Source organism: Erpetoichthys calabaricus, chromosome 2 (genome assembly GCF_900747795.2).
Source record: "Erpetoichthys calabaricus chromosome 2, fErpCal1.3, whole genome shotgun sequence".
Lineage (NCBI taxonomy): Eukaryota > Metazoa > Chordata > Cladistia > Polypteriformes > Polypteridae > Erpetoichthys > Erpetoichthys calabaricus.
The window spans coordinates 345,891,553-345,914,942 of NC_041395.2; the positions used below are offsets into that span (position 1 = coordinate 345,891,553).

The following is a 23,390-nucleotide window of genomic DNA, read 5'->3' on the forward strand; positions in this document are numbered from 1 at the left end:
GGTCGCTTACTGCTGCTCAGCCTTTTTAGAAATGTGGGGGCCGTGAAATCCTGCAAAAGTCGACACTATGGACGAGCTCCACTGAGATACCCACTCTGCCTTTTTGTCACGTCCTGCCCGCCGTCCTGCCGCAGGCTCCCTACACGCGGTCACATGACAGGCACTGGCTGTCAACCAACATCCCACCACTCCCCCGTCTGGGTGCTCCGCTCTTCTCCTTTGGTCTGTTCATGGGCGATATGCCCCCTAGTGTCTGTTCATGCCACCCTCTGTATGGATTTTACATGAACTCCTCATCACCTTAAATTATCAGCTGTTATGACTGAGTGAGTGTAGAGCAGCACCCACCGCGGCTTTGCTCCTGCCCTGTGCCAGTTGGCACTGGTGGAATACCCAAGCACACAAAATGAACCAAAGTGCCAGCTTGTCACTCGACCGTAGTCTTGTAGTGAAATGAATGAATGAATCTTGCATGCCAGTGTTAGCTTGTGTTTAAAATGATCACATGAATGAATGAATGAATGAATGAATGAATGAATGAAATGTATGACGTGAAATCAATCTGTCACTTTGCCACTCTGGTGTTCTCTTTGATTGAAATGAATGAATGAATGAATCTGTCACTTTATAACTTCACTGTAGTCTTGCAGTGAAAATGAACGGATGAATGAATCAGTCAATTTAAATACACCAATAAATTCATTCATCTCTCACTTTGTAACTCTAGTGCAGCTGTATTCAAAATGAATGAATTAATCTGCCAGTTAGTCTCTCCATTGTAGCCTTGTGGTGAAAACTGACGAAAGAATGAATAAACGAATCTATCACTTTGTAACTTCATTGTAGTCTTGTGGTAAAATGAATGAACAAGTGAACAAATGAAGGAATAAATGAATTGGTCTGTCAAATTGAATAAATGAATTAACAAATGAATGAGCACATGAATGCATTAATTGGTCACACTGAATGAATGAATGAATGGATTAATGAACACATGAGTGCATTATTCTGTCACTTTGAGTGAGTGAGTGAGTGAATTGATTAATTAGTCTGTCATGTTGAATGAATTAAAAAATGAATGAACAGATGAATGCATTCATCTGTCACTTTGAATGAATGGATGGATGGATGGATGGATGGATGGATGGATGGAAGAATCTGTCATGTTGAATAAATGAATGTGTCACTTTGAATTAAGAAATGGATAAATGAATGAATGAATGGAATGAATCTGTTGCTTTGTATGAAGAAATGAATGAATATATTTATCTGTCAGTTTGAAGTACTGTAAGAAATGAATGAATGAATGAATGTGTCTGTCAATATGAAGTAAATGAATGAATGTGTCATTGAGTCACTCAATTGTAGCTTTGTATTGAAAATGAATACAAGAATCTTTCACTCCAGTGTTGTAATGTGTTTAAAATGGTTGACTGCATGGATGAATTACATCACTTTGAATGAATAAACACGTCACTTGGCTCCTCAGATGTTGTCTTGTGTTAAAAGTGAATGAATGAGTAAATCTGTCACTTTGTAACACCACGGTAGTTTTATTGAACATGAATGAATGCACCTGTCCGTTTGTCTCTCCATTGCAGTCTTGAGGTGAAAATGAACGAATCAGTGAACGACCAAGTCTTCCATCTCTTCATCCGTCCATCTTCCAAGCCTCTTTGTCCTGAGTAGGGTCACGGGGTCACAGGGAAGCTGGAGCCAATCCCAACAAGCACAGGGCACAGGCAGGACGACTCCTGGAGGGGGCGCCGGTGCATCACAGGGTGATGAATGAATCTTTCACATGGAATGAGTGAATTGATGAACTGATCTCTCAATGTAAACACATGAATGGATGAATCTGTCACTTTGAACGAATGAATGAACAAACAAACACATTAATGAATAAATGAATGAATCTACCACCTTAAATGTTTACATGAATAAATCTGTCACTTTTAACAAAAAGACTGAAAAAATGAATTAACCCTTCATTATGATTACACAAATCAGTGAATGAGTCAATGAATGAATGAATGGATGGATCTGTCATTTTAAACATTTGAATGAATGAACAAATCTGTTGCTTTGTCGCTCTGTTCTAGTGTAGTCTCATAATGGAAATTAATACATTTTTCACTTTATATGATTGAATGAATCTGTTTCTTTATCACTCGACCAACGTATTATAGTGGAACAAATGTATGAATGAATTGATCTATCACTTTGAATATATGACTGGATGAAAGGAAGGAAGGAAGGAAGGAAGGAAGGAAGGAAGGAAGGAAGGAAGGAAGGAAGGAAGGAAGGAAGGAAGGAAGGAATCTGTCACTTTGCAATTTTCAGTGGATGAGTAAATAAAGTAATGGTCATTGTGTATTGGAATGAATGAATGAATCTGTTGCTTTATCGATTCACCGTACTCTCATAGTGGAAATAAATGAATGAATGAATGAATGTGTCACTTTAAATGTTTAAATGAATGAACCAATCTGTTGCTCTGTCATTCTAGAGTAGTTTCCTAACGGAAATTAATAAATTCACTTTTAACTTTGAATGAATGAGTGAATTAATCTGTTGCTATATCACTCAATCATAGTATTGTAGTGGAAAAACTGAATGAATGAATTGATCTATCACTTTGAATGTATGACTGGATGAAGGAAGGGAGGAAGGAATCTGTCACTTTGCATTGGTCAATGAATGAGTGAATAAAGTAATGGCCATTGTGTACTGGAATGAATGAATGAATGAATGTATTTATTTATTTATTTATTAATCTATCGGGGCGGCATGGTGGCGCAGTGGGTAGTGCTGCTGCCTCACAGTTAGGAGACTCGGGTTCGCTTCCCGGGTCCTCCCTGCGTGGAGTTTGCATGTTCTCCCCGTGTCTGCGTGGGTTTCCTCCCACAGTCCAAAGACATGCCAGTTAGGTGGATTGGCGATTCTAAATTGGCCCGAGTGTGTGCTTGGTGTGTGTGTGTGCTTGTGTGTGTCCTGCGGTGGGTTGGCACCCTGCCCAGGATTGGTTCCTGCCTTGTGCCCTGTGTTGGCTGGGATTGGCTCCAGCAGACCCCCGTGACCCTGTGTTCAGATTCAGCGGGTTGCAAAATGGATGGATGGATGGATTAATCTATCACTTTGAATGCATGACTGAATGAATAAGTGAATGTATGAAAGAAGTAAGGAATTCAATGAATGCTGTCATTATTCAGTTGATCTGTCACTTTGAATGAGTAATGACTTAATTAATTGCCTTTCTGTATTAGTAATGAATGAATGAATGACTGTCACTTTTAATGTCTGAATGTATGAGTAGATGAATGAATGAATGAATGAATGAATGAAGCCGCCTGCCTCTGAATGCCCCACATGTCCCCTTGCAGTCTCTGCTCTGTCACAGTCAGTCACGTGATGTTTGTGCCCCCCCCCCCCCACTTCCGGTGTCCACACTGATTTCTCTCCAAGCTTTCCACAGTTTAAATGTGGGTGGGTGTGAAGGACTGGCATCCCCTCCAGGCTTGTGCCCGCTGGTGATCTGTGTGGCTCTGAGGTGGGTGATCTCAGTTCTTTGCGTATCCAATCAGACCACAGCAGGGATGGCGTTGTCACGTCCAGAGTGACGCGGAAGGGGGGTCCTGCTTTTCCAGCAGCTCTTGGCTCTTAATGGCAGGGCCTGGCGTGGGCTGACCGGGGCACTTAGGCCTTCAGTAGCCCTCGTGTTTCTTCCCTCGGTTTGCCGGAAGCGTTGCCCGAGGCTGCCGATGCGCAGCCCGCAATTGTTTATTTTTTATTTATCAGAACGGAGCGGCCATGTCAGTTTGGCCCTGATTGAAGTGGATGTTGGAAATTCCAATTAGGAGCCGCGGCTGGCGGCCTGTTTTGGTGGAGTTGGGGTCTCTGGGGTGGCGAGCCGAGGCCGTTGAGAATTTGTGCCCTTTGCATTTCTAGCAAGTGAGGGCAGCACTGAGCATATGGCGAGTGTAGTGCCCCCCCCCCCACACACACACACAGGGTGGGAGGCATTGAGGGAACAAATGGGCGAATTAGGAAGGAATGCGTGAACATCCATTGCGGTATGGGAATGCTGTAAGCCCAGTGCCAGCTGCTTCACCTCCTAACAGGCAGCCGTCATCTGTGCCCGCCGGTCGAAATGACCTCCCAGTCCTGGCTGCACATTTGAGCCACTGGAGCAAAGGAAGGAGTGAGAGGGGCAAAGAGACAGAGAAAGGGAAAGTCGCACCCTCGGACCACCCACTCATGTGTCTCATTGGCACCCCACCTTCCAGAACTCACCCTTACTGGATATTTGTTTTTATATATAGCGCCTCACATGATGAACACCCCCCTCCCGACCCACCCACTGCCCCCCATCACAAATGGCCAGACCTCTCTGGTTTGACACATTTGAATGCCATCTTCTGATGTTATATAGCGCCTTCCATTACAGCAGGCTGACTGTCTCAGTTTTGGGACCCCCAGCAGATGAAGTGACACCTTCAGACCACAAGTTGTGGGGACGGGACCTTCAGTTTTCATATAGCGCCTTTACACACTGAACAGCATCTGAGTGTGCTATGCGTGTGTGAGAACTACGGGAGGACCGCCGTCTGTCCCTGGCAGGTGCTGGGACATCATGCAGTGGGTAGAAGTGGACCCTGACTTTTTATATAGCGCCTTTCTCACCGTGCGGTGTGTCTGCAGGCAGGTTCAGCATCTCTGCCCTGAGACCACCAGCCGGTGACGTGACACCATCAGAGTCTTGGAGGAAGGTCTGGAGGTTGGACCTGGACTTATTATATAGTGCCTTGATGTGACCTTGCGTGTTTCTATAATGTCCCTTGAAGTTTTATGTACAATTATGTCATGGAGTGGACCTTCAGTGCCCATACAAGTTCGCCATCTCTGCACTGAGACCACTGGCATGTGACGTGACACCATCAGAGACCTGGAGGAAGTGGTGGAGTTGGGACCTTCAGTTATTGTATAGCTCCATGAAGTGGACCCTGAGTGTTTATCTACAGTAACATCATCAGTTGGACCCTGACTTATTATATAGTGCCATGAAGTGGACCGTCAGTCTTTATCTACAGTAACGTCATCAGTTGGACCCTGACTTTTTATATAGCGCCTTTGCCACAGTAAACCCCTTCTTATCACGCTATGTGTCACCATCTCTGCCCTGAGACCACCAGCCGGTGATGTGACACCATCAGAGTCTTGGAGGAAGGGCTGGAGGTTGGACCTGGACTTATTATATAGTGCCTTGATGTGACCTTGAGTGCTTCTGTAATGTCCCTTGAAGTTTTATATACAGTTATGTCATGAAGTGGACCTTCAGTGTCCATATAGATTCACCGTCACTGCACTGATACCACCAGCAGGTGACGTGATGCCATCAGAGTCTTAGAGTTATTATATAGTGCCGTGAAGTGGACCTTCAGTCTTCATCTACTGTAACATCATCAGTTGGTCCCTGACTCTTTATATAGCACCTTTGCCACAGTAAGCCCCTTCTCACCTTGCTATGTGTCTGCAGGCAGGTTCACCATCTCTGCCCTGAGACCACCAGCAGGTGACATGACACCATCAGAGTCTTGGACTTATTATATAGTGCCATGAAGTGGACTGTGAGTGTTTATATAATGTCATGTAATGCCCCTTCAATTTTTATATACAATAAAATCATGAAGTGTTCCTCGATAATTTATATAGTGCCATGACGTGCCACTTGAGTATTTAATTCATGCCAGGTGCTGGATTTAAATGTTTCTATACAGTAATGTCATGGTTTGAACTTTGGGTTTTCATATAACACCATGAAGTGGACCCTGAGTGTTTATTTACAGTGACGTCATCCGTTGGACCCCGACTTTTCATATAGCGCCTTTTCCACAGGAAGCTCCTTCTCACCATGCTATGTGTGTGCCAGCCAGTTCACCACCTCTGCTTTGAGGGTGCCGACTCCTAACACATGAGCCACAACTTCGGTTTGTTGGGAAACAACATATTTTTTTTTTTTTTTTTGGCAACAGGGTCCTGCCATTTGGACGGCCAGTAAAACCGGCCGACTACATCAGATGTGACCAATAGGGGGCACCACAGCTCCCAGACACCCCAAACCAAAACCACACAAGACAGTCCCATGTAAAAAAAAAATGCAAATACTGTTTGTTAACAAAAATCCTGCCAATCATCCCTTCCTTCCACACAGCCCAGAATGACCCTGCAAATACTCCAATGTTCCTCCGACTCATCCCGGGCAAGTGGTGTCTGTCCTCCTGCTCTCCCGACTCTGACTCTGTCTGGCTGAGGGTTGAGTTTTCTCTTTTATCTTGGACTCAGGATTACTTCCAGTGTCAGGGCACAACCTGAAGGAGGCACTTCCGGGTCAATTAGAAGTCCTGAAGGGTAGGGCTTGTGTATGCCTGGAGAGTCCCATGGGACCCAACAGGGCTGTTCCACAGGACTACAATACCCAGCATACCCTGTGGGTATCCAATTGGGAAAGAAAAACTGCACTGCATAGAAAATCTTCCCCGGTTTGTCCACGTTATGGGCATCCCTGCCAGGTAAGGATTCAAGTTCTGTTGTGCCCAGGAAGCCAGTGCCCACGTGGTATCTCTCACAGTGCCTGCTCCTCAGTAAGCTCCTTCTCAACATGCTGTGTGAGCCCTTCAAGGTGAAGTGACTTCTTCAGTTGTAGTCTTGGCGGATATCAGACTTTGAACGTTTATATAGCGCCTTGAAGTGGACCTTTAGTGTTACAGTTGTGGACTTTAAATGGTTTTATATGGTAATGTCATAGACTGGACCTCAAGTGTCTACAGGGTGCTGTGTATCGACCTCGAGTATGTCGTGACCAGGACCCTGGGTCTTTATATAGCGCCTTTTGTGCAGCAAGCTCCTTCCCAACATGCCGTGCAGGTGTAGGCAGGTTCTGCATCTTTGCACTGGCATTTGAAGCGACACCTTCAGGTGGAAAATGGTGGAAGCGGTGGACATCCGAATTTTAGCTTTTTTATAGCGCCTTGATATGGATGTTAAAACGTTCATATAGCGCCTTTACCACATAAAGCTTTGTGTGTGCAGTCAGGTATCTCCTTCAGAGGAAATATGAATGATGTGCTGCGGAGCGGACCTCAAGGTTTTATTGAAGGTGTAATCATGCAGAAAACTGCAAAAAGAGTTGGGGAGTTGCCCCGTGTAACATTTGTGAAAAAGCAGCAAAAACGGACCAATATTTGATGAAATAAACAAAACATTTGACAGAAAACAGGAGTGGAACCATAGTTACTATACAAAATGGGTGCCGGAAATGAGTTGTGAGGAAGTGACGATGAAAACGTAGGTGACGTTGCCAAGGGACAGGGAAGTGACGTCATCACGATGAGCCAGAAGTGAGGTAATTAGAGATTGACCAGGATGTCACGTCATCACGATGAGCCGGACGTGATGTCATCATAGATGGACAGGAAGTGACATCATCATAGATGGACAAGAAGTGACGTCATCCTGTGGAGTCGGAAGTGATTTCATCGGCGAGGAACCGGAAGTGACATCATCACGATGAGCCGGAAGGTGGTCTAATTAGAGATTGACCAGGAAGTCACAGCATTACGATGGGCCAGAAGTGACATCATCATAGATGGACAGGAAGTGACATCATCCTGTGGAGTTGGAAGTGACGTCATCGTAGAGGGACAGGAAAGTGACATCACCACAATGAGCCGAAAGTGATGTAATTAGAGATTGAGCAGGAAGTCATGTCATCACGATGAGCCAGAAGTGACATCATCGCAGAGGGACTCCGGAAGTGACGTCATCACAATGAGCCGGAAAGTGATGTAATTAGAGATTGAGCAGGAAGTCACGTCATCACGATGAGCCAGAAGTGACATCATCGCAGAGGGACTCCGGAAGTGACATCATCCTGTGGAGTCGGAAGTGATGTCATCGCCGAGGGACAGGAAAGTGACATCACCACAATCAGCCGAAAGTGATGTAATTAGAGATTGACCAGGAAGTCACGTCATCACAATGTGCCAGAAGTGACATCATCATAGATGGACAGGAAGGTGACGTCATCCTGTGGAGTCGGAAGTGACGTCGTCGCCGAGGGACAGGAAAGTGACGTCACCACAATGAGCCAAAAGTGACGTATTTAGAGATTGACCAGGAAGTGACGTCATCATGATAAGTTGGAAACGATGTCCTCACAGATGAAGTTGTCTGTAGGGAGCCATTTTCAGAGACCGGAGGTGTCATCGGTGAGTGTGTGTGTTTATTGTTTGTCTTCTTTTGTTCTGTAGAGACAGAGAGAGAGGCGTCAGTCCCCAAATCAACCCCTTCTCTTGTGTTGTGTCACTCACCTCACCTCTGACCAGGGCCATGGAGTGGACTTTGAGCTTTTACAAACCCGCGGTCTTGTTGTGTGAGAGCTGAAAGGTTCCACCATCTCCACACTGAGACCCCCCCCTTCAGGTGAAAGTGCTGGAGATCAGACTGGTGCGGTGGGGTGGACCCCGAGTGTGTATATAGTGCCTTCTCAGTGCCCTGGCTGGTGAATTCGTTCCTTCAGGTGATGGCAGTGGTGGGGGATCGGACCCTTGAGTTCATATGACGAGGACCTTGAATGTTTATATGGCACCTTCTTACACAGTAAGTGTGTGCAGGCAGGCGGGTGGCTGGGTGACTCCTTCCGATTGGACTGTGACAGAGGATTGGGCCTTGAATTGTTGTATAGCGCCATGAAATGGACCCTGTGTTTTTATATGCCGTCCTTATGCCAGCATGGTGTGTGTGGTCAGTACAGCAGGTTCACATCATGGCTGGCATGGATCAACCCTCAACTTTTTTTTTATATGTATACTGTATCTATAGCCCCCCCTCCTAGAATTAGTAACCCCCCCCCCCAGCCCACTCTAAATGTCCTCTGAGTCACGTTTGCTGTGTGCAGCGGCTGTGCCAGTGGAGGTCGCCCGCTGTTCAAAGCCACTCATTGTGAGAGCCCACAAAGGTGGGTGGGGACCTTCTGGCAGGCTGACCAAGCCACGCTGTGCTCTGGCGGACGCTAAGCTGCTATTAGTGACCAGCATGATGTAAAGCAAATTGCAGCGATCCTCTGAAGTGCTAAGTGCCAGGTTTGAAGCGTCAAGGCGGGCGCGTGGCTTCATGTGCTTCATTTCCATGAGTCGCATGTGCCTGGTGGGCTCGCCTGGTTAGTTTATCCATTGCTGACGTGATAATGACTCCCCGACCAAAGTCCCCAGAAGGTGTGACCCAAATGTCCTCTTCCACCTGCTTACACTCCCAACCAAAAAGCCCTGCCAGGTGAACATGGAGGTCACCAGCCTGCTGCCCAAGCCAAGAAAGCCAAGAAGTAATCTGGATGTGTGATTGCACGCTACTTCTGGACCCCCACAGGGTCTCACATCCAAAGATGGCACCACAGTTGGCATCTCAAAAGACAGTTGCTAGAGTGACCCCTTCAAGGCTCCACCCAAGTCTGTGACAGGAGTCCAGTGGCACAAGGGCAGGTGGCATCCGGAGCTGAAGGAGGCTTGTGGTCCCTCGTGTCCTTCTTCTCTGTCATGAAGGATGGACAGCCAGCCACATGTGGACGAGGCCTATCAGCACTGGAGAGAACCTCCAGAAGCCAATGAAGAGCAACGGACCATAGCAATGACAGCGTTGTGAGGCAGGTGGGTGCTATTGCCTGCATTCGTTTTGGATGCCCAACACCTCAGTGGTGGTCACGGCTGTTCATCCTGTAATGATTAATGCAGCAAACAAACGGCCAAAAAAGGTGAGGCCTTCAATGAAGACAGGCCAGAATCCTAAGTGGACTGCCCCAGAAATAGGTCTCACCCTTGGGGAGCCTGACCCTAGGAAATTAGGAGGCTTTAGGCCTGACTAGGCCTCAAAGTGGAGAGCAGGCTTTTAAAGTGCAAAAGGCAGTCTGAATTATCGCAAAATATCTCTGTCAAGTGGGAGTACCGCGAGAACATAGTCTCACAAGGATCTTTAAAAGGAAAATTGCAAAATATCTTAAAAAAAAAAATCAGGAAAGCAGGCAAAAGGGCATTCCCTAAAATGCAGTCCTCAGCAAACGAGTCCCAACACAAATCAGAATCTTAAACCGTAAACAGAAGACCACAAAAAACCAGCAAATCATCACACTGAGAACTCAGCGCGCGCATTCACAATGAACCGCAGGGGACTGTATAAGGCTGGGGGCAGTCCCTTAATGGTGATGGACAGGCTGGCCCCTCCCCTTGGGGAACCACCCACAAAATGCACTGAACCTCAGAGGACAAATTGTCACATAGAGAAGTGGCAAAAATGCTAAAGAGAATAAAACTGAGCGGATATCACCCCAGTAGAACAGCTTTATAAAAAAAACAGCGGGTAACGATGAAGAATACGTAAAAGAAGACCGGAGAGGAGCCCTGACTTGACCCTAACCCTTCATCTTCATCATCTCTGCAGGCTCCTCATCACCCTGTGAACATCTCAGGGTGGCTGCCCAAACCCCGATTGTCCTGCTCTCATTGCCTTCTTGTTTTGTCACATTGGGTTCTCCCTCGTCATCATCATCTTCTTCAGAGTCTGTTGAAGTTGCCCCTTCTTTCCGTCCCCTCCTTTGTCTTCAGAGCCCCCTACCCTCTGCTTGCCCACTGTAGTGCTCCTTGCCACCCATGATGCCCCCAGTGCCCATAGCCTCCCCTCAGCTGCCCGCCTGTTTCTTGCCCCTTCAGGTTTTTGACCTGCTCTTGTTTGTCGTCGGCAGGTTTTCGTCGGAAGTCCCCAGCCTGGAGGTCCTGGCCAGCGAGATCGAAGCCCTCAAGCAGCACCTGTCCCAGATCAAATCTCCGGCCGTGCTGTGCCACAACGACTTGCTGTGTAAAAACATCATCTACAACGAGGCGCAAGGTGGGTGGAAGGTCGGGCCGCCATTTCTGCCTTAAACTGCCAGTGTTTCGAGGAAGTCTCCCCTGAATGATTGATTGGCACGCAGGCCGCAGCGTATCATTAACGCACGAGGACGGCAGCTTCCATTATGTCGATGTTTTATTGAAAGGGCCGGCGGCTGCACCTTTAACCCCTGGCCGCAGCACAAGTGGACTCCGCGAAGATGATAGCGGCGCTCAGATTCGGAACACGGCCCCCATGGCGTGTGATTAGTGTCATTTGAAGTAATCGAAACGGGGAGCGAATCATCGCAATCCAGGGATGTCGAAATTACTGTCGGCATCTCGGTGAGGAAACTTCACAGGCCCCTGCTGGGCTCACTGTGGACTGATGGGTTCGACTCGAGTGTGCAGTTGGCATGGCCTCCCTGGGTCCATGTGGGTCTCCCTTTTGAGCTCAGATGGGCCTCCTTATTTTTATTCCATGTGATTCACTCAGGGGCACATCAGAGGTGGGTGCCTTAGCCGCTGAGATGCACTGCCTGGCTGTAGACTGGCACCCTATCCAGGGTCAGTGTCCAGTGCTGTTAGGGTAGGCTCCAGCTTTGGTTAGATGCCAGTGTGTTATGAAGGGCAGATTTTTATTGAACTGAATTTTCATTTTGCAGTAAAGGGACTGGAAACCAGTGCCCCAATTTAGGTTTGATGGACTTGTCCCCTAATATGACTGAGATATGCCATTCGAGGCCCTGCAGGGTGGGCATGTGGTCTAAACGACTCAGACAGACCACTGACCCCCCATGCCCTCTCACCAAATAGTGTAATGCTTACATGTGACTATTTGCCCCCCCCAGAAGAGGCCTACCAACTCGTGGCCAGTAAGGACCACCCACTTTGCGCGCGGTGCTCGTCATCCTCCACGTGTCGCTGTAGAGAATACCAAGAAGTAGGTGACTGGTGGCATTGGGTGACAACTGTGACATCGAGCCCTTAGCGAGTGCCACACTGGGCCACTTTCTGTGAGGGTCTGCCTTGACCTGGTCATTCACAGCCCTGTGGTGGTCCTGCAGTGATATTTGACTTCCTCTTGCTGGGCAGCTTTTCATGAAGATGAGTGCTCCTCACAATGGGGCACATGGGTGGTCCACTCCCAACGTTTGTCTGGGCACGTCTTGGCTTTGTTTGGGTGACTACAGCAGTAAAGTAGAATTGGGCAGATAGAAATTCATTACACTACAAAGCAACCTAATTATAATATTATATAATACAGGGGGCTTCTAATGGGAGGGGCCTCGAGGTCCAATGTATTACTGTCTTAATAATGCAGCAGTCCAAAGATCACGGTGATCCTGGAGAAACGTACAAATGAACTGGAGGGCCGTGACATCAGTGACGGTTACTTCCAGCAAGATGGGGCAACCAATCACACGTCCGCTGGTGGTGCGGCACAAACTGAGTCGTCTTTTGGCAATCGGGTCATTTCAAAGGGACTTTGGCCACCTCGGTCCCTGGATCTGTCACCTCTGGATATCTTCCTGTGGGGACCACTGAAAGGAAAAGTGTGCAAGAACAGGCAAAACGTTCAAAAAGGGAAATTGCTGCCATCACCCTTACGATGCCCATGGATACCCCTTTGCCAATCTGTAGCGCCATGTCAATCTGCGTTTGCAAGAAGAAGGCGACTGTTTACAACACTAAACGTGATTGACTTGTTTGCACATCTATTAAGGGATGCACTGCATTGATTTATTATATGAGTAACACATCATAACTCGAGGCCCCGCCCACTAGAATCTCCCTGTATAATATAATATAATATAATCTATACTAATAAAAGGCAAAGCCCTCACTGACTCACTGACTGACTGACTGACTGACTCATCACTAACTCTCCAACTTCCCGTGTAGGTAGAAGGCTGAAATTTGGCAGGCTCATTCCTTACAGCTTACTTACAAAAAGTTAGGCAGGTTTCATTTCGAAATTCTACGCGTAATGGTCATAACTGGAACCTGTTTTTTTGTCCATATACTCTAATGGAGGAGGCGGAGTCACGTATTGCGTCATCACGTATTACGCCTCCTACGTAATCACGTGAACTGAAAACGAGGAAGAGATTTACAGCACAAGTCAAATGCGGGAACGAAGGTAAATGACGTTAATTGTTGAGTGTCTTTTAATACTGTGTAAGCATACATATTAACACATGTGCAATTAAACGTGTGCATTTACGGGGGTGATTTCTCAGGCTTAAAAGCTCGCCTTTTATTAAAAAGGTAAATGCAAACTCTTTTCATTCTGAAGGGCACAAACCACGTTAGATTTCAGCCGTTAAACGCGCAAAAATGTCAGTACACCAGATAAATAAGCGCAACATATTGTCAGTTGTATTGTATGCTTACAATACATATAGAAATGTGTTAATCGTTAACTAATATTATGGGATGGTGTTTTTCGACTCTCGCCTTGATTTAAATGATTGCATGTCTTGGCGGGTTTGCATAGCTTATTGTCAATATCTTTACACCTCTTTTTAAGACTTAATTTAAAAAGGTTTTCTTTTCTTCTTAATTAAAATTTAAAAGCAATACTTCACCGCTGCGAAGCCCCTCTAGCGCTGATGTCTGAGGTTCGATTACCGTAAGCGAGTGCAGTGAGTGTGTACGCCTGATGAGCCAAGAATAAGGGGGAAAGACGTGTCGCGTACTCTTTACATAATTTGACAGTAAACTATTTTCATCCATTCTATGATCTGCTTCTCACAACTGAAGGCACCGTGGCTGATGTTACCTCACTTGCTGGCCAACCATAAGCGTTACCTGGTAGGTAACCACCCACTCATTTCACTCCCTTACGGGAATCGAACCTCGGACGTCAGCGCTAGAGGCGAAGCCCCTAAAATTGCGTCACGGCGTGTGGTTCATTTATTTGACAGCATGTAGATTGGGGTAATTACATTCACGGCATTCGTAGTCTGATTCACAATCTGATTGTATGGGTGGTTACCTACCAGGTAACGCTTACGGTTAGCCAGCAAGTCAGCTCGAAGTGATCACTCGAGTGAAGGCAGCTTCACAAAAAAACAGATCCTTAACAAACTGTTATTGGTATATTTTCCCTCAATTTTAAAAGGTTTTCTTTTCTTCTTAGTAAAAATTTAAAAGCAGTACTTCGCCGGTGCGAAGCGCGGGGATTTGAGCGACTGACGCATACAGACATATTCATGAGTGCAGATACTTCAGAACTTTAAATTAAGTTCATAGACCTACAAAAGGTTGCCATTGATTTGAGGCAAGATTGCTTTTCTCATGTACAACTATACGTTGCATTCTTAACAGTAAGCTTGCACAGCTTGGTCATATTACAACCTGAGTGCTGAACTGACAACGTCGTATACAAACAGAACTATAACAATTGTAATAAACAAACAAAAAAAAAAAGCGAAGAACCCTTAGATTTAATAAAAAGGCTCCTTCCTTGGCGAAGCAAGGAAAAAGGAAGACCTTATATGGCCGTTCGATTATAAAACAGCGGAAAAGCTGTGTTAAGGCGATTCACAAAAAAAACAGATCCTTAACAAATTGCTTTGGGATATTTTCCCTCAATTTAAAAAGCTTTTTCTTCTTAATAAAAATTTAAAAGCAGTACTTCGCGGGGATTTAGATATAGATATATAGATATATATGTATGTATGTCTATATATATATATATATATATATATATATATATGTAGGCTTATAAGTACTGCCTTACTTCTCTTTAAGAAAGGAAGATGTAATGATACTTGATTTAAAACGATTCCATGTCTTGGTGGGTTTGCGTAGCTTATTGTCAATATCTTTACACCTGTTTTTAACACTTATTGATTGAAACGGGCTTTCACAAAAAAAGTTAGGGCTTTGCTACAAGATACACCCTCCACAAGTTAAGGAAGTAAAAATAAAAGTGTATATTTCTGTTTTATTTAAACCTTTTAAGTTCGTATGCATAGCTCCATTTGGCTGTTTTAGTTTTTTTTTTCTTTCTTCAGTAATATTAAATCTCCTTAAAGAAAAAGAACATATGCATTTTACTTTTTTTGTATCTCTTTAGTAATATTTTAGTGTAAAAGGATAACCAGTATTTAAACCTTTTATGTTACTTTATAAAGTTATTTTACACAATGTTGAAAAATTAATAAAAAAGCTACATATTTTGGCAGCTGCTGCTTTAATTTTCAATGAAATGAAAAAAGCTCTCCAAGAGAAAACGTCAATGCACTATCTAAAAAGGAGAAACCCTCATTTATAAAAGTTTGCTGCAGATGACTTAACTGAAAATAAATCAATAGTTCCTATGTGTGTAATACATATTTATCTATTTGACTTATGCCTTTATTCCAGCAACTTGCAACATCTGAGGTACAATTTGTTACATTACTTTTGTTTTTTGCAGCACAGGCAGGTGAAGTGACTTCCTCAGGGTCACACAGTGGTGTCAGTACCAGGATTTGAACTGACAAGCTCCGAGTTTACTGAAATATTACTGAAGAAAGAAAAAAAAACGAAAACGGGCAAATGGGGCTATGCATACAAATGTCCATCCATTATCCAACCCCGCTATATCCTAAATACAGGAGCCAATAAGTAGATATGTATATATACAGTATATATATATACTACAGGTATATATATATATATATATATATATATATATATATATATCTATATACAGTATATATATATATATATATATATAGTATATATATATATATATATATACTATATTTATATATATATGTCAATGTATGTATGTATGTATATATGTATGTCTATATTTATATGTATATATATGTAGATATGTAAATTTGTATATGTATATATATATATGTATATGTGGATGTTGTATATGTATATACAGTAATCCCTCCTCCATCGCGGGGTTGCGTTCCAGAGCCACCCGCGAAATAAGAAAATCCGCGAAGTAGAAACCATATGTTTATATGGTTATTTTATATCGTCATGCTTGGGTCACAGATTTGCGCAGAAACACAGGAGGTTGTAGAGAGACAGGAACGGTTATTCAAACACTGCAAACAACATTTGTCTCTTATTCAAAGTTTAAACTGTGCTCCATGACAAGACAGAGATGACAGTTCCGTCTCACAATTAAAAGAATGCAAACTATCTTCCTCTTCAAAGGATGTGCGCGTCAGGAGCAGATCATGTCACAGAGATAGAGAAAAGCAAACAAATCAATAGGGCTATTTGGCTTTTAAGTATGCGAAGCACCGCGGCACAAAGCTGTTGAAGGCGGGCAGCTCACACCCCCTCCGTCAGGAGCAGACAAAGAGAGATAGAGAGAGACAGAGTTTGTTTTTCAATCAAAATCAATACGTGCCCTTCGAGCTTTTAAGTATGCGAAAGCACCGTGCAGCATGTCGCTTCAGGAAGCAGCTGCACAGAAGATAGCAACGTGAAGAGAATCTTTCAGCATTTTTAGACGAGCGTCCGTATCGTCTAGGTGTGCGAAACAGCCCCCCTGCTCAATCCCCCTACGTCAGGATCACAGATAGTCAGCGCAAGGAGAGAGAAAAGTAAGCTGGGTAGCTTCTCAGCCATCTGCAATAGCGTCCCTTGTATGAAATCAACTGGGCAAAACCAACTGAGGAAGCATGTACCAGAAATTAAAGAACCCATTGTCCGCAGAAATCCGCAAACCAGCAAAAAATCCGCGATATATATTTAAATATGCTTACATATAAAATCCGCGATAGAGTGAAGCCGCGAAAGGCGAAGCGCGATATAGCGAGGGATTACTGTATATGTATAAGTAGATATGTGTATATGTAGATATGTATATATATGTATATATGTTTATGTATATATATATATGTTTACATAACCTCTTTAACACGCTACTTTCTCCGCTGCGAAGCGCGGGTATTTTGCTAGTATAATATAATATAATATAATATAATATAATATAATATAATATAATATAATATAATATAATATAATATAGGGCGGCACGGTGGCGCAGTGGGTAGCGCTGCTGCCTCGCAGTTGGGAGATCTGGGGACCTGGGTTCACTTCCCGGGTCCTCCCTGCGTGGAGTTTGCATGTTCTCCCCGTGTCTGCGTGGGTTTCCTCCGGGCGCTCCGGTTTCCTCCCACAGTCCAAAGACATGCAGGTTAGGTGGATTGGCGATTCTAAATTGGCCCTAGTGTGTGCTTGGTGTGTGGGTGTGTTTGTGTGTGTCCTGCGGTGGGTTGGCACCCTGCCCGGGATTGGTTCCCTGCCTTGTGCCCTGTGTTGGCTGGGATTGGCTCCAGCAGACCCCCGTGACCCTGTGTTCGGATTCAGCGGGTTGGAAAATGGATGGATGGATAATATAATATAATATAATATAATATAATATAATATAATATAATATAATATAATATAATATAATGGGTTTCTTAAAAGTCATAGGCCCTTGCTTTGATATGCATTGTGAGAGGAGGGCATCCGCCATGTACAGCAGACCTCGCAGTCAGAAGGCCAGTCGTCACCATGGGTCCTCCTTGACTAAGATGGCTGGGTCAGGTGGGGACACGCAAGTCATGAGGTGCGCCACCAGAGCAGACTTCTTCCCAGTTACAATGTGACTGTCCTGCTAACTGTCCTCATACTTCTGAGGCACCCTGTGATATGATAGACGACGACATCACATAATACAATTGAGGAAAATCAGCCTGTGGCCAGCGGTTAGAGAAAGGTCACCGTCCACTTGGCATATCATCAGAGATAAATAAAGGAGCATGGCATCAGCAAGGGCATCCAGCTATAAAAACATCTACTACAATATCCCCAAACTTTGGAGGGGACCCGGGGTCTGGGGGGGGGGGCATTTAACTCACCAAACTGGTGAACCCAGAAAATGTTAAACTGGCAAAAGGGATGCCGGAGAGAACAGGAATGAACTGTGACAGATGCCCACCCTATCCCTGTCCTGGGATTCTCCCTGGCTTGGGCCCAGTGAATCCTGGGATAGGCTCCAACTGCCCCCCAAAATCTGCTCTGGATAAGCCAGTGCAGACAATGAATAGCACAGCATATTAGAATGGAAGAGAATATAACAGGCATACTGTAGAATAGAAGATAGTGGGATATAATAATAAAACTAAATGGAATATCACATCAGACTGAGCAGAACAGAAGATTACAGAATAGAACCGGGATTGGTTCCTGCCTTGTGCCCTGTGTTGGCTGGGATTGGCTCCAGCAGACCCCCGTGACCCTGTGTTCAGATTCAGCGGGTTGGAAAATGGATGGATGGATTTTGTAATATTACATAATGGAACATAATACAATCAGATAGAATGGAACTGAATAAAATGCAATAAAATCAAATAGAAAGAAAGTAACAGAATAGAAAGTAATCTGAAGTAACAACACAGAATGTAACATAACATCATAGAATCAAACACAGTATAATATAAGGTAACATAATATAGCAGAATGTAATATCACATAAATTAACAATAAAATAGCCTTGAATACAATGTAACATAATAGATAAATTATCATATAATATAACATAACATAATGGAACAGCATATAATGTAACATAAATAGAATGCATCATGAAATAACAAAGATAATTCAATATAAAGTAGCACAATGTAACTTAAACAATAACATGCATTGTAATTTAATGGAGTAGAAGACACCGTACTGTCATTTAATGCTCCATAATGTAACACAATAGGACAGCACACAACAGAACACAATGAAATGGAAGGCATTATAATATAATATAACAATGTAATGAAATCGAACATAAAAATGACAGCCAAGAGTGTAAAGTGGTCTGCTAGCCAGTAAACTTACGTAACGCCCGGACTGTGACACAGTCGAATGGCCAGGTATCAGATGGACACGCGGTAGACGGGGGGCACTCGCCTCCATTTGTCCCCCTTTGTCTTTGTCTTTGTCCCCCGTTGAGCTCCAGAGGCTCAAACAGATGACTCTCTGCTGCCCCCAACAGGAGGCTGCTGGTCACTTTTTGAACTCGCCCAAGACAGAAAAGCCTGACCCCGGCCTCCTCATCTAGTAGCCAGCCGCTCCCACCTTCCTTTGAGCCCCTCGCCAGACCATCCTAGACTGACTTTGTCACCCGCTGGGCACCCTGCCCTCTAGTGTCCTATAAGAGCAGTACACGCTTCACTCCAGACTGCAGCCCCCTTTCTTCTTCCCTGGCATCTCTGCCTTGTTACTTTAGTTGGGCCTCCAGCCCGTGAACAGGGGGCACTGCCCCCTAGTGGCCCCATGGTCTCCTTGTTTGTGTTGCACTAAAGAGGTGGGACTTGGTGGTCTGATGAAGCATTTGACCGATGACGTCTGGAGCAAAGTACTGAAATGTTGTAGCGCGGAGGAGCACGGTGGCTCAGTAGTTAATGGTCACTGTCCCAGCCCACTTATATGGCACCCACATGTCCTCCCAGGGTCTCAGTGGGTTTCCTCTTAATCCAGAGCGATGTGCATTGGCAACCCCAAATGGCCAAGTGGCTGTGTTTCTGTGGTTGGGATCCACTTTCCCATCATGGTGGTCCCCTCCTTGTAGTTTGTGTATGTGGAGTTAGTGTCTGTTGCCCCCTACTGGATAGGCCACGGTTCCCTTTTTGGACCTGGTGGACTGATGAGACATTTTTACTGATAAGATGCGGGGTATGGCAGAAAGTGACATGGAGGTCCACAACAAGATGCCACCCGGGGTATCACACAAAGAAGAAGGCTATGGTGGCCTGAATAGCAAGGCTTGTCATTGCCGAATATGCTTTCTGTTTCTTTGTTCAGCCCCTTGTTCTTATATAGCGCCTCAGACTGGTGTCTTGATTGACTTCAAGGAGTTAACAGATTTAAAACTCCTGAATAATTCGAGGATGTCAGGCGCTATAAACCAGTAAAGTCACCCAGGAGGAGCAGCCTGCAAAGTGACTCTAAATGAGCCTGGTGATCGGGTGGCACTTGTCCCCACGGCTGGTCTCCACTCTTTTGATAAGATGGGTTGTCCTCTGCAGATTCTTGTGGTTTTACTGACTGTCGCCCCCTACTGTTTGCGTAAACTTGAAGCGGGGGGACCAATAGGCTGATGAAGCCTTTGATCAAAGAAATCCGGGTACAGGCATTGAGATGTCACATCACTGCGTAGCATGGTGGCACTCTAGTTAGCGTCATCGCCTCACAATTCCACACCCCCAGCCCACTTACATGGCATCTACATGCCCTCCCTGGTCCTCAGTGGGTTCCCTCCACATCCCAAGAGATGCACATTGGCAACCCGAAATGACAACCTTGTGGTTGGGCTCCACATTTCCATCATGGTGGTCCACTCCCCTTTGGTGTGTGTGGGGATGGTGACTGTCGCCCCCTACAGACGGCTCCCTGTTTGAGTAAATTTGAAGAGAGGGGCATATAGGGACTGATAAGGCATTTGACCCATGAGGTGTGTGGGTCAAGCATTGAAATATTATGTCATTACATAATATGGTGGCACAGTGGCACAAAGTGACTTGGAGCTTCACGACAAGGTGCCACTGGGCAAACTCAAACTGGGGCACCACATGTTGGCACACAGTGGTATGAATGCCAATGCTGCTCGTTGTCAAGTATGCCATCCGTGTCTTTGTTTTCTCACGAGTTCTTATATAGCGCCTTAGACTGCTGCGGGGCGGTGACGTCATTGAGTTCAGTGAGTTCACAGAATTGAAAAGCAAACGAATATGTCAGGCGCTATAAAGGATGAGCGGCCTGAAAAGTCACAGTTAAGGCACACTTGGTACACTTTGGTGACCCTGAATGAACCTGCTATGAGCTACTGGCACGCTTACCCCGTGGCTGGCACCAATCTTCGACCAGACAGTTTGTTAAGTTCTGAGTGTCGCCCCCTGCTGGGGCTCCCTGCTATTTTCAGTTGGAGAGGCGGCTCAAGGTGGGCTCATAAAGCACTTCAGTAACAGTAAGTGTGTTGAAGCCTTTTGGGGGGTTTTCCACATCAGGGTGCCCACCAGTGTGATCTCCTGACTCCTCGTCAGCACCATAACCTTAAGTCATGTGCCCTCAGGGTAACCACCTCTGCGACAATAAATAACCAAGAAGGCCATGCTGGCCCCCGGTGCCATGTTTAGCAAAGGCTGCCTGTTGTCAGATGTGCTATTTGCTTCTTGTTCTTATATAGCGCCCTCAACAGGCCACGAGGAGGAACAAAACTAAAACACTGGAGGGAAAGTGCATGTGAGGCGCTATAAATTTATAAAGAAACTGCAGCCTGGTGAGTGGCAGAGCCAGCAGACACAGAATGGAGTGCCCAGTGCCAGTTTGTGGCACAACTGCTTGGCCAGACTGCCAGGCCCAATGTGCCTACTGAGCGTGGTGCCACACTTGTCAGGTCTGTTGGGCCACTCGTAATGAGACCTCAGGCCAGTCCACCAATGGTGGCGGGCTTCATGCCAGCCTTCTAGTGGTTAAGGAGTCAAGGCAGGAATTTGAATGGAACATCACCCACGTGAATGGCACTATATACAATGAGAGGTGGTGCCAGCTTATGCAGAACAGAGTGCCCAGTGCCAATGTGTTTTACAGCTGTTTGGCCAGACGGTCAGGCCTGACTTGCCCACAAGAGGGTCAGGGTGGTCTCCTGGCACTTTGACAGTCCCCTGTGACCCGTTTTTCACTTCACTACCTCTTGGATGCCACATAAATGAGGCTGGCATAATGGCCCATAGTTGATGCACGTTGTCAGATATGCTTTCCAGTCATTCACTCTAATATAGCGCCTTAGACTGGCTCAGTGTGAGGCGCTATAAATCTGTCTAGAAACAGTCTGGGAGCTGCTTTGGTGACCTTGAGCAGGTGGGTCCAGCCGCTGATGATGTGTGCCAGCACAAGGTTATCACAGCGTCCCATAAGACTGTGTTATCACTTGTCACCTACGTGCCCACCCTTTGATGTAACCCCCTTTGTTTCCTCTCCTCAGGCTACGTCCGTTTTATCGACTACGAGTATGCTGACTGGAACTACCAAGCGTACGACATCGGGAATCACTTCAACGAGTTTGCAGGTGAGTTGTGTGCCCGGGGGACACAGCAATGTGGCGAGGGTCCAAGGGGCCCATCCAGACCACCAGTCAGAGGATGTGAGTCAGACGTGTGCCCTTCATTTCCTGACACAATGGCAGTTTTTACAGAGGGAGATGAAAATGACAGGAGAGTGCGGTGGCGACAGCGGCAGCGGCGGGCACTGGGGCCCCGAGCCTTTGTACACCCACAGTGGCTGTTTGGCCAGGAAGCCCCTCCACAGCGAGCTTGATTGAGTTTGGTCTGCGGCGCCCACAAGGTCTGCAAGCGATTATCTCGACTTTCAGCACGCTGTGCCCCTGCGGTTTATTTGATGCAGACGCTAACCACAGTGGGCGGCGCTGACATTCGTGTCATCGGCTGTGCTGAAGCACTGGGTGGCACAGTGAGCTGCATGCCCAATGGGTGGGTTAGACTGTTGGAGCAAACACGTGCTACCTTGATACACTCCTGGCAGCTACTGTGGGCACTGGTGCCAGAGGGAGGCTGGACTTATCCGGTCAGGTCCTCACAATGTCCTCTTAGTCATTATTGGAGTTTGGGTGTGATGAAAGGGTCACCCAGAATCACGTTGGCACTAAATTCACAGACATCCATAAATGACCAAAGAACAGCCATGGGTGTAATGGTGAACTGGCACACCATATTGACATAGCACGGAGAAGACCACCACTTCCTGTTCATAGCAAGGACCTACAGTGGGCACAAATTGGGCACCCTAGGGGTCAACATTGATCCAAAGAAGGGGAATAAAAGACCCCAGACGAGCTGTGTCCATGACCACACCCTGTCACTGTCACCCTGACTGATGACTGGCCTGCCATCCCTGTGCCAACAGATGAAGAGCTGGCCTCCTCCCAGCCTGGTTGCTCATTTTGATCACAAAATGGACACATGGAATTAAATTTGGCACAGACTGGCACTAACCTGCCCATGCCGATCCACCCTCCAGGAGTTATGGCCTGTCAGTAACCCTGCAGGGGGCACCATTCCATCGCTGGTGGACTGTGGGAGGTAAAGTGTGAACAGAGTGCCCACATGGGGGCATCCCAGCCAGGAGTGGAACCAGGGTTCATATGTGGTGGGGCAGCACGACCCTCTCATATCATGCAGTACACATCTCATTGTATATAGCGCCTTTCGCACTGATGCTACCACAAGCAGGCTCACTGACTCCTTAACCAACAGAGGGCTGCAATGATACCCACAACATCGGTGAGCTGGCCTGCAGAACAGAACTACAGGTGTGGCATCATTATGAGTGGCCCAATCGCTCTGATTAGTGTGGCACTATGCTCTATGGGCACATCATGGCTGACAGGCTTGCCAAGCAGCTGTACCACACGCTGGCACGGGGCACTCTATTCTGCAGCCTGCATTGTGT

The 23,390-nt window shown here is 45.9% G+C and overlaps 1 protein-coding gene across 1 annotated transcript in view; it reads left to right on the top strand.

The window, feature by feature from the left end:
• LOC114647385 (ethanolamine kinase 1-like) overlaps window positions 1-23,390 on the top strand; it is a 188,891-nt gene that overhangs the window by 116,756 nt on the left and 48,745 nt on the right. The window contains exons 4-5 of the mRNA XM_028796088.2: window positions 10,790-10,932; window positions 21,907-21,990. Coding sequence (XP_028651921.1) covers window positions 10,790-10,932; window positions 21,907-21,990 — 227 coding nt within the window. The remainder of the gene's footprint in view (window positions 1-10,789; window positions 10,933-21,906; window positions 21,991-23,390) is intronic.